This window comes from Hippocampus guttulatus, chromosome 14, assembly GCF_054856545.1.
Source record: "Hippocampus guttulatus isolate MCC_2025c chromosome 14, RoL_Hgut_1.0, whole genome shotgun sequence".
Classification (NCBI taxonomy): Eukaryota; Metazoa; Chordata; class Actinopteri; order Syngnathiformes; family Syngnathidae; genus Hippocampus; species Hippocampus guttulatus.
The window spans coordinates 14,979,499-14,991,408 of NC_141274.1; the positions used below are offsets into that span (position 1 = coordinate 14,979,499).

Below are 11,910 nucleotides of genomic sequence, written 5' to 3' on the forward strand. Positions count from 1 at the left end.
CAAAGGCAGGCGGAGACGCTCGGCGCCCAACTTCCACCATCTCACAGCTGCGGACGAGATGCTGATGCCCACCACCTTCCAAACTTTTCCTTCCCGCGCGGATCCGCTCAGAGTGCTATGAAAGTCCCGCGAAGGCGGCTTTGGATCTTTCCCGTGAAGGAGCGCGAGTGATTTAAAAAGACACTCATAAAGGGCCCGAATCAAGTCCGGACAACTCCCTCTCCGGAGGGTGCAGCCGCGTCGGGATGCGCGTTCTTCACCCGTCGACACGGTGATGGACTTTCCCGGTGGAGGTCAGCCCGAGACAAACGCCACACAGTTAAATCTGGATTAGTCGGCCCGAACGGTAAGAACGCCGCACATCTCCTTTTGTGGGCTTTAAGCCGGCCGAGCTTATGGCCCAGGCGTTTAGGTGTTGCGCCCCGGCGCGGCGGAGTGCACGCCGGGATTAATTCCGACGGTGGTGGGAAACCTCCACGCTAGGGCCGCCACTTGTCACGGAAGGCTCGTGATGCAATTCTCTTCTCTTGCATCCCGCTCGCATTTTGAAGACCGTTTTTGGCCCCTCGTCGTCACGTTTAGCTCGGGAAAAACATTTTTGGTCCACGGCATGTGCGCGTGCAAGCGGCAGAACCACGTGACATCTCCCTCCCGCTTCGGTGAAGAAAAATGCTCAAAATCATGTCAAATGTAATACCAACCATTGGAGAGATATATATATATTTTTTAATCAATTCTCAATTTGAAAAACGTAAAAGAAAGCAGCCAAGTTAAAATCATCATAAAATAAGTGCATTTCATTGACCGCTGTGGGGTTTGTCACGGAACGTCATCGCAGTCATTCACGACGAATGACGCCTCGTCCCTCCCTGCAGTGAATCGCACGTCTGACAAGCTCAAGTGTGAGAAAGAGCGGAGGGAGGCGCAAAAAGCTTCCTTGCCTCGACCTCCGCAGCACCGCCTTGTTGCTTTTGTTTTTTCGTGTGTGTGTTTTTGAGCTCCCATGCAGCCAAAAATGTCATCGTATTTTCTCCACTCGCGCTTGCCTGTGCTTGCACGTATTTGTGAGCGCCGTTCAACGCGGCAGGCCCATCCGACGCGCGGAAGCACTTTTCCACGTGGGTTTTGCAAGAAAAGCAACATTTGCCCTCGTTCATGCGCAACTTTCGCTAAGAAGCGCCAGCAGGCGCTCGAAGGATCTCGCTGACTCGAGCGCTCGCCTTCATTTAGAACAGCCAATCCGGCCCCGTAATATCCCCTTTATTCTGTGCCAAAGTGGTTGGCTCCAGACCCGTCGAGGCACTCACTTCCCCATTCTCGTGACGAGGAAAGTCCTGTAGAAAGGAGAGGTCATACTGACTTGCTGCCACGTTGTAGAAAGTCGGTGAGGAAAAATGTTAAGACGCTACAAGGTGAGCTGATGCAGACCCGTTGAGGCATTCACTTCGTTGCTCTTCAGACTTGAGAAGAAAAGTCGATGAGGAAAGGGCGGGGGCAAAAGCAACCCACTTTTTTCATCGGTAAGAAAGTAGACTTGTGTTGCAAATCGTGCTTTGCCCCCACACTCAAGATGATTACATCCTCTTCCTCAGACCCGTCGAGGTGCCCACTTCCTTGAAAAGTCAACTCTCGTGCGACACCTTTAGTTAGGTCAGAAAGTTTGAATCCAATGAAATCAAATGTGACTCCAGAGCGCCTTGAGGTACTAGATTCTTCTATTTGTCAGGCCCATCGAGGCGCTCACTCCTTTGTTCTCGAGACTTCAAAAGTCATGTGTGAATGTGAGAAGCCTTTTTGGGGAGGTTAAAAAAATCACAAATGGTGATGGACTGAAGTGAAACTCCAGACCCGTCAGTGTGCGCAAGTCCTCCTTATTTAATGATCATTAAGAATCTTGCAGGGCAGTGAAGCATCACATTCTTGGGAGGTTAAACTACTTTTGCAAGTCGTGGTGCTGCTCCAGACCCGTTGACCCGAAGCACGTTTCTGCACGGTTAGAAGCTTGAATCGCTCATCAATGGTGATGTACTAAAGTGAGCGCCTCCAGATCCGGCGAGGTGCTTGTTTCTTCCTTCTCCAAACCCATCGAGGAGCTTGAATTTAGGAAGTAAACTTCCTAACAGTACAAGAGCTATTCAGACCTATCGAGGCGCTCGCTTCCTCGTTTCCCTGACATCAAAATGTATTTTAGAAAGGTGAGAAATCGGATTTTGGGGAAGTTAAAAGATTGAATCTGTCACAAATGGTGATGCAGCAAAGTGAGCTGCTCCAGACCCATCTAAGCGCCTCCCGATTAAGCTTTCGTTTCAGCGCCCAGTTTTTTTTAGAACAGCCGCTACATTTGAGAGCAACTCCTGTATAAAGCAAAGGTCTTGTGAGGAAGGTGTTTCTGCTCGACCGCCGAGTTGAAACTGTCTGCTGGATTAGCGCGCGCACACACAAAGTGTATAGAAAGGAAAGGCCCGGCCCGGCCCCCCTGCAGCCAGGTGTTCACCCACGTGACGGCAGATAAAGCCGACTGCAGGCATTAGTGCTAATCCCGCCCTGATCTTTGGAATATGTCCCTGTTACCTCTGTGAGCACTCCGCTCCTGGCCCACCTGCCGCTGATTCGGGAGGCCAAAGGCATAACCGCGCCTCCCACCCCCCCACCCCCGCCCCACACACACTATAGGTGCCAATCGAGCGTCTTATTTACACCACTAACGCAACCTTGCGCATCTTGATTACGGGCTGAAGTGCACGGCGCGTTCAAAGCCAACGCTTCAGCGGGTCTCATATCAAGAGCCATTATGTAAGCGGATTATCAGGTGTTATGAGACGGAGAGCGTGCGGCGTCTGACTTTGTGGCACGTCACATGGTCGCCGTCGTAAAAAAAAAAAAAAAAAGTCGCCATCTCCTCCGCACAAAGAGACGCTTCATACCCGACCTTCAAAAGTGTCTTGGTGTCACATCGGTGCCTCATCTTCCTTCAGGCGGTTCGGCACTTGCCCAATTAACCCCCATTTATTGTGCACTCAAGATAACGGCATCTTTGAGCGGCCGCAACAAGAGCCCCGTTGAAAGAGTCCCTGTTTGCACCGTGCCCTCAACGCCTCGCGCGTCACGAAAGGCGGTAAAATGGCAACAAAAAAAAAGACGGCCTCGCAAGTCGCGTGTGAGCGCAGAGAGATGCGGTCGTGGAGCCAAAATACACATCAAAAGAATCAATCGCATGATTTGGATTTATTCAAATGCTCATTTCAAGTTTTGCTGCGTTTGTAAGTGAGCGAGCGGACGCCCACCACAGGATAGAGAAAGGCCTGACTTGTCTCGCTGTATTTCCCACAATTTGGTTTTCAAGTCAATTGAATGAATATGACAAATCTCAAATTGTTATGCTGACTCCAAACAAGCCCCCAAAGTGGATTGTTTTGGAGCTTGGCTCAAATGAATAACCCAAAAGGCTTGCGTCTCGCCCATTTTCACCCGCATTGGGTTCTTTTTGACCCAAATATCTTTGCCGTCTCTGGATGGCAATCTGCCAGTTACCCTGCGGCAGTTGTGACGTTCCTCTGCTGGCCGGATGTCATGACTTTAATGTCCATCGGCTTGCCTTTGAACTCTTTGCGGAAAAAGTTTCTTTCGTTTGTATTAAAGTAACATGGGCGAGGTTGGTATGAGCATTCTGACAATTCTTGGCTGAGCTTTATACGGTCGGCCTCAAACACGCTAAGCGATCCTCGGAGAGCGTCAGTGGCTGCGCGCACATGTTCCCCTTCGCCCAACACGCACACAAAATGGCCTCTTTTGTTGTGTTTCAAGGGCCTCGTCGGCCTCTTTTATTTTTGTTTGCCGATGACTTTTCCTGCTGCTTCCTCTCCTTCTCCTCCCGGGTCTCTCTTCCTTGCTCATCCTGCCGGCCGACCGGCGCGCTGGCAAACGCAGGGTGCCGGCTCTCCGGAAGCCGAGCGCTCATCTATGTCGTTGTCTGACATACGGCTTTAGCTACACCTGCTCTCGGGTTAGCCTTGTCCAAATGCCTTGCGCAACACTGAGTTGGAAGTAAGCAAAATACAGTGGTGCCTTGAGATACAAGCGAGGCGAGGACTTTTCAACATACGTATTTGTGTATTTCAAACAACCAGAGCTGCGTCAATGAATGTCCCCTTCACGTTATGCTAAAAATGCAAAATCCCCTTGACTTGCTAGCAGTTAGCATCAAGAGTCACAACTTTACATTCTATTTAATTATGCGATTACTTTACGGCTGCCAACAGGATTTTTTGGGCTTCGTCACGTGACATTCCATTATTTTACTTTAGCGCTTGGAGCTAAGATAGTGAATAATAAATTTTTAGCATTTTGCTCGATTGAGCTCAGTGCTAGCGCCAACACAAGATGAGGTGTCCTGGCTGGTCCGCAGACCGCCCAAAGGGAAAAAAAATACATGATCCCAGGTCACTGAGGAAATGATAGCGATGCGATTCTCCTTGTAACACCAATGTAGCATTAGCATGATTCATTATTTCCAGACTGTGGCTTTCATGGCAACCTTCTGTACGTCCGTACTGTATGTGTTAGTGTGGGCTACGAGGACATGTGTGAACACAATCTAGTCTGGCAAAACACTTAAGAGCCAGTCTGGATTTGCTGTTAGACACTGACAGACAGTTACTTATTTCTGGCTGGAAGGAAATGATTTTTTTTTCTTCACAAGTGACACGATAAGAAAAATGCGAAGCCATAAGTGCAGGAAAAAGAAAAAGCGGAGTGGCGATTGTGAAGTGCGGGCTCAGCCAAGATTGAAACGTTTTTGGTTGAAAGCACATTTTTATTGGACAGCGAGTAAAAGATGAAGAAGGCTTTTCTACATGTCTTCAAGGTTTACGACACATTCAGGAAACCTTCCTCACCCTTCTTTTTTTGAACTCCTCCCGCTACTTGAGCATGACTGAAATGTTGGGAAACGCTCCCGCCGCATTCACCGCTGTCACCAAGTGAGAGGGAGAAGGAAACCGGGAAGAAGAAGAGGAATTACGGGAAGCAAGCGTAACCCTCGTGCTACCTACATGCAAACATTGGTGCTCATGAGACTCGATACAAGAGCGGCCAAGTGTTACTCTACCCAAAAGCGTCCAATGAACCCCAATCAAGAGCACAAAGCCCTTAACCCCAAAGCTTCCCGCCAACTTGCCATCGAGACCAACCCTCACTCTGCCCGGACACCAAGCACAAGCGACCCAAGCCCAAGTCCACTCAAAGCCAAAAAGCTAATTCTTCCCCTTTAGATCAACACGAACCTCATCTCCAAAAATGAACAAGCGCGCATCGGGTTCTGTAAAGCCTATTGTTGCATTCCTCAGACCCAGAGTGACCTTTGTCTCTTTTTTTCTTCTTCTTCTCTTGCCAGCGTCTCAATGCTCCTCCACGCTCTAAGATGAAGTTATGGAAAAGTGCTACTTTTGCCTTGGTGCTCTGTGGCGCAGCCCTGTCACTCATCCTCCTTAGAAACATGGCCGCCACCACCGCCGGCAGACGGCCAAAAGCAAAGAGCAAACAGCAAGCCTCATCTTTCTCCTCGCGCCATCCGTCATTCTCGGCAACTCCGTCGTCCTCGCCGCCGGCCGCCCTCGCCGGCGCTCTTCATCGGAGGACGCGCTCGGCGGACAACATGAACTCCCTACTCTCCGAGTGTAAGACCCACATTTGTCATCGTCGTCGTCATCCTGCTAACTGCTAATTTGTTCGACCGGGTGCATAAACCCCAAGCCCGAACCAAAACTTGAGGTCCTAATCCTTCACACTAAGGATCCATTCGTCCGTTTTCGTAGACCGTTTAATCCTCACTTGGGTTGTGGCTGCCCATCTTAGTTTTTGGCAAGATATGGGTTAGTAGACCCCCGGACTGGTCGCCAGCCAATCACAGGGCGACGAACATCCATTTCCACTCACGTTCGCACCGAAGGACAATTTCCGAGTTTTTAAATTGACATGAATGACCGGATTTTGCAATGTGGGAGGATGCAGAAGTACCCGAAAAAGAGCCACTCCAGCACGGGGAAAATTTGAATCCCCGAGCTCACAACTGTGCGAGGGATGTGCTCACCACTCTGTTGCCGTGTCACCCGCGACAATCACCCTTGCGCGTAATTGCAATCCGCAAGGCAAAAACCTGAACCCGAAACAAAGGCAACCCCGCACCCGAGATCAAACCCTGACCCAAACTCACCCTAACCCCGAATCCAAATCCAACGCACTTGCCAGAATGCACAATTGTGTAAAAACGATCCTGTACTACAATGACATCACGCTGCAAGCAGTCGCTGCAGCACGTTGGAGCAGCTTTTAATGTCTCGCAATAATCGCCATGACCTAACCCTAAAACGCAACACAAACTTTGACCCCAAAAAGCCAAACTCCAACCTGAAACCTGATCTGCCTCAAATCCTAACCGAACCTTTTCACGCTACATATTTGTTATTTGAGTAACAATTTTTATTTTTTTGTCATCTCAAAGTTGATGTCGGACCGTTTCTTGTGGCAAAATTTGCCTTCATATATTTTGTCGGATTAAATTGTTGCTAAAGATTGGAATTTGCACATTCCTACTTGATATTTCGGTTTATTAGATGTTCAGTGGAATCGGTGTTATGTTAATCACTCGGTAGTTTTTCAGTGAGTGCTTACTCAAGTAATCATTTGGAGGACTACTTTTTACTTTGACTTGCGTCATGTTATTCTTAAGAAAACTCTTACTTGAGTACAGGGCGGCCCGGTTGGTCCGCTGGTTAGCCCGCCGACCTCACGGTGCAGAGGTCGTGGGTTCGATTCCGGCTCCGGCCTCCCCGTGTGGACTTTGCACGTTCTCCCCGGGCCTGCGTGGCTTTTCTCCGGGTACTGCGCTTTCCTCCCACATTCCAAAAACATGCATGGCAACGCGAGCGCGGATGGTCGTTCGTCTCTGTGTGCCATGCCATTAGCTGGCAACCGGTTCAAGGGTGTCCCCCAGCCTACCGCACGAAGACGACCGGGAGAGGCCCCGGCACGCCTCGCGACCCTTGTGAGGAGAAAGCGGTTCAAAAAATGGATGGATGGATACTTGAGGACAGTTTTTGTGCCAAGCAAGGGCATCATCTCAAACGACCCAAACTCAACCAACGGCCCCTGCTAGCACTTGTCGTTTGCGCGCAATTCTGACAATCCTTTCAACTCTTTTGTCGCAGTGTCCATGATGTTCCAGAGCTTCACAAAAGGCGAGCTTCAGCACGCGGTGGGGACTTTGCTGGACGTCAAGAGACAGAAAAAGCGCGATCCGAGCCAGACTCGAAGGACTAAAAGAGCCCGGCGGGCCAAGCCGTGCTCGGTGAGGGAACTGGAGCTGACGGTGAGCGAGCTGGGCCTGGGCTACGACAGCGACGAGACGGTGATGCTGCGCTACTGCAGCGGCAAGTGCGCGGCGCAGAGGCGCAACTACGACGTGGCCATGGAGCACATGATGAGGACGGGCTTCCGCAAGAAGGAGCGCAAGGACAAGGTGAGCGTCGGCCCCTGCTGCCGGCCCACCGCCTTTGAGAAGGACTTCTCCTTCCTGGACAATCGCAGCCGCTACCACACCATACGGAACATTTCGGCCAAGAACTGCGGCTGCGTATGACCCGGCCCCGGGGGAAGACTCGCCGGGGAAACTGTGGAATACAAACTCAAAATCAGGAATACGTTCAGGAAGCTAACTGCTCAAGGGACAAGCGGCCAGACCACGTAAATTTTTTTTTTTTTTGTATTCGCTTTTTCTATCTGTGTAGTAACACTGTAAACAACGGTGTCAAAGCTACGTCGCAACATGACGTGCTGTCGTAATACCCCGACGACTAACGCCGAGTCATCCGGAATCGCAAATACTGCAAACCCAAAAAGCTTTGGCGACATGAGCCCCACCCAAGAGGGTGCGAAACTGCCAGCAAAATTGGGCAAGGCGCTCTTGCGACAAACATCGGCAGCAGACCGTTTTGCTTTTTTGGGACATTTTCACACAGACCAAGAATCCAGGAAGGCCGCGCTAGCTCCAATTCACATTTTCACTTCAAGTCGTCAAGAAGCTAACCGGGAATACTGTTGCTTTTGGTTTTCGGCTTCCGCAACTTTCAACCAATTTCTGAACAAACCTTCCAGGATTATTTCATGTTGCTCAAACCAAGTCATGGTCCGACTCTAAGATAGCTCGTCAATGCGAATCATTGCACCAGCGCTGATGCTAACCTGAACCAAACCTCATGTCGCGTCGTGTAGGAAAAAGTCCACTTTTTCCTCATCGCAGCTCATTCCTCAAGAAGTTTTCTTCATTTGAGCAACGGCAAAGTCACGTATTTGTTGTACACCACTCAAATGATTTGATTTATTGAGCTGAGCAAGACTCGATTAATTCCGAGTCCGTGTCCGGCTTACTCCGAAGTTGGGTTGAAAGTAAAGTCACGTATTTTCTGGCCCTGCGTGTTTGTTCCTCAAACGATTTCATTTCTGAAGTCGAGGAATTATCTTTGGATTTTGAACAATATCAAAAGGCACACGTGCAACCCAGCAGAGTGGAAATATTATTTGAATGTTCGCTACACGCACGCACTAGGGAGTCCTTGTCAAGAGAACAACTTGCTGGTACAAGCGAGCTCCGTGTTTTTGACACTTTCCATCGAGCGAAAGAGCAAGAGAGGATTTGGAGTGCAGATGACATCGAAGGAATGTGCCGCAGAAACAATTAAAACAATTCGGGCCTCCTCGCAACAAGTGAATGACTCATTCGCTTGGCAGCAATTAAAAGAATAACACGCACAGAAAAAAAAAAGCAAGAGTGAAGGAAAGATGCTGTCCGGACTTGTCGATCGCACCTCCACCAAGCGGCCGTGTTTGCTTTGGTTTTTGTTGTGCCAGTTCGCCGTGCGTCCTCTCACGTCTCGCCACATACAAGCGTCGTCTCAAATTGTTTCTGCCTTGACGAATTTTGTGTGAATGTTCCCATTGCGTCTGCATCGGACCCACACAAAGCGCAGCCCTCCCAATTCGATGCAATCATAACATGAACGCTAAGTCACCTTACAAGTGTAATTCAAGCCCTAAATGAACTCGGGAGCTGATTGTAGCACATCAGCCGTGGGGAAAAGTCGGCTTTATTTCTTTGCTTCGTGCGTGTTACTGACCGCAGTGTTATTCCACAGGAAAGTCCATTATTGATCAATTCTATTTGACTCCAATGTTATTTATTGTTTTTGTGTAGATGACTGTTGAAGCTCCGCTTCCACCTCCGTACGCAAACGCAACGGCTCTCCGAAGCAGGGATGGGGAACCTTTTTTCAAAATGTTTTTTCTCCAATGTCTTCCAGTCCTAATCCCAACCTAATTCCTAAATGCCAACCTTATCCTACTTTCCTCTTTTGTATGAGATTAGAATGAACAAAATCCAGTTTCAAAGTGCAAAAGTGATGTTTTTTTTTCTTCCTGACAGGTACTTATGAGTTTGTTGTGATTAACCGTTAATTTCCAGCCGCAGAAAAACGAGCCGCCGATGGTCGCCCATTCGTGAAAACGAGTTGCAGAACCCCGCACAGTGTGCAACAGTTCAGTCAGGCTTGGCATGAGATGACCTCTCAATCTTTATCCTAAAACTCGAAGCCTTTCACGCACCCTGTAACCTGATAATATACTGTGAGTTGTCCACTGTCATAACCGCTGTCCCTGAAAGGGTGAATCGAAACCCTAGACCCAACGGCCCCCCCTTTTTTTTTTTAACCCTAACCCTTTTACACAAATCTGAACACCTAAATCCTACATTTGGTATTTGAAACCAAGGTTGCAATATCACCTTTGAAATTTGAAATCCAAGCCTCCAATAGTGGATGGCAGGTAGCCATTTCACTGCATTCTTTATCCCTCACGAAAACCATACCACAAGTCCTTGTGAATCCTTCTACCAACAACAACAACCCCCCCCCTGGCCCCCCACCCCTAAGTTACCCAAGGACCAGCGACGAATACAACAATCAAAGAAATATGTTTTATTATATAATACAAACAGTTGAGATGTTGAATGTGGTTCTTACATTCTCTGAGGTTTGTCCAAACAAAAGCTTCCCCACCCCTGCGCTGGAGTCATATACAGCAAACTGTCGTAAAAAAAAAAAAAAAAACGTGTAACCCCCAAACCAAACACTTTAATTATACTTCCGCGCACCATTACCAAAAGACTTGTGATGAGATTTAAAACAAAGACATCTCAAGTATCCGGCTGATTGCAAACCTTCTGGATGCAATTTGCGGACGTTTCAACAGCAGACCTTTGGAGGTAATTTGAACCGTTGGTTGTTTGCACTCATCCCGAAAATTTCTCGCCGCCATCCAAAGACCCGTCACAGGGCCGTTTGGCCCTGAGCGCAGGGAGGAGAAAAAAAAAGCAGTCGTTGTCGCGAACGTTGAAACATCACCTTTCGCCATCTTGTGTGGTTTTGTGTTTTGAAAAACGGGCAGTGCATCGTTATTGTAGTTGATATTTTATATTTATTTGGGAAGTAAATTATGGTTCTGCATATTTATTTAGTTTACGGACACACAGACAAGCTTGTTCTCATGAAGCAACTTTGTGCCAAAACGTTGTTGGTAATTATTGTATACGGACTGCTGAATAAACATCAATTCACAGGTAGCTACGCTGTGCCATGCTCATTTCCCCCCAAGCGGTACAGACCTCATTTTACGCTCTGTACAAGTACAGTGATCCCTCGCTATTTCACGGTTAGTTTATCGCGGTAAGGCGTTTTTAGCCGAAAAAAACGGCCATGTACAGTAAGGCGTTTTTTGCCGAAACAAACCCGACCATGTATAGTAAGGCGTTTTAAACTGAAAAAAACGACCATGTATAGTAAGGCGTTTTTAGCCGAAAAAAACGACCATGTATAGTAAGGCGTTTTTCGCCGAAAAAAACGACCACGTATAGTAAGGCGTTTTTAGCCGAAAAAAACGACCATGTATAGTAAGGCATTTTTAACCGAAAAAAACCCGACCATGTAAAGTAAGGCGTTTTTCGCTGAAAAAAAACAACCATGTATAGTAAGGCGATTTTGGCCGAAAAAAATCGACCATGTATAGTAAGGCATTTTTAGCCGAGAAAAACAACCATGTATAGTAAGGCGATTTTGGCCGAAAAAAATCGACCATGTATAGTAAGGCGTTTTTAACCGAAAAAAAAACGACCATATATAGTAAGGCGTTTTTCGCCGAAAAAAAAACGACCATGTATAGTAAGGCGATTTTGGCCGAAAAAAACGACCATGTGTAGTAAGGCGTTTTTAGCTGGAAAAAAAACGACCATGTATAGTAAGGCGTTTTTCGCCGAAAAAAACGACCACGTAGAGTAAGGCATTTTTAGCTGACAAAAAACACCGAAAAAAACGACCATGTATAGTAAGGCGTTTTAAGCTGAAAAAAAAAACAACTATGTATAGTAAGGCATTTTTAGCCGAAAAAAACGACCATGTATAGTAAGGCGTTTTTACATGGCCGTTTTTTTCGGCTAAAAACGCCTTACTATACATGGTCGTTTTTTCTCAGCTAAAAACGCTTTACTATACATGGTCGTTTTTTTTCCGGCTAAAAACGCCTTACTATACATGGTCGTTTTTTTCAGGTTAAAATGCCTTACTATATATACATGGTCGTTTTTTTCAGGTTAAAATGCCTGACAATACATGGTCGGTTTTTTCGGCGAAAAACGCCTTACTATACATGGTCATTTTTTTCGGCTAAAAACGCCTTACTATACATAGTCATTTTTTTCGGTCTTTTTTTTTCGGCTAAAAACGCTTTACAATACATGGTCGGGGGGTTTTTCGGCTAAAAACGCCTTCCTATACATGGTCGTTTTTTTCCGGCTAAAAACGCCGTACT

General features: G+C 47.6%; 1 protein-coding gene across 1 annotated transcript; it reads left to right on the forward strand.

Moving 5' to 3' along the window:
- Positions 1-10,862, forward strand: LOC147195290 (uncharacterized). Its single transcript, XM_086130148.1, has 3 exons — positions 1-346; positions 5,393-5,675; positions 7,206-10,862. Exons 2-3 carry the CDS (start codon positions 5,420-5,422, stop codon positions 7,634-7,636), a joined length of 687 nt encoding a protein of 228 aa, XP_085986274.1. The 5' UTR covers positions 1-346; positions 5,393-5,419; the 3' UTR covers positions 7,637-10,862.
- Positions 10,863-11,910: the final 1,048 nt, after the last annotated feature.

Excerpts from the sequence above, each read along its gene's own strand:
- LOC147195290 (XM_086130148.1), top strand. The coding sequence starts at position 5,420 with ATGAAGTTATGGAAAAGTGCTACTTTTGCCTTGGTGCTCTGTGGCGCA. Across the intron at positions 5,676-7,205 it reads GAACTCCCTACTCTCCGAGT|TGTCCATGATGTTCCAGAGC; the intron begins GTAAGACCCACA and ends CTTTTGTCGCAG.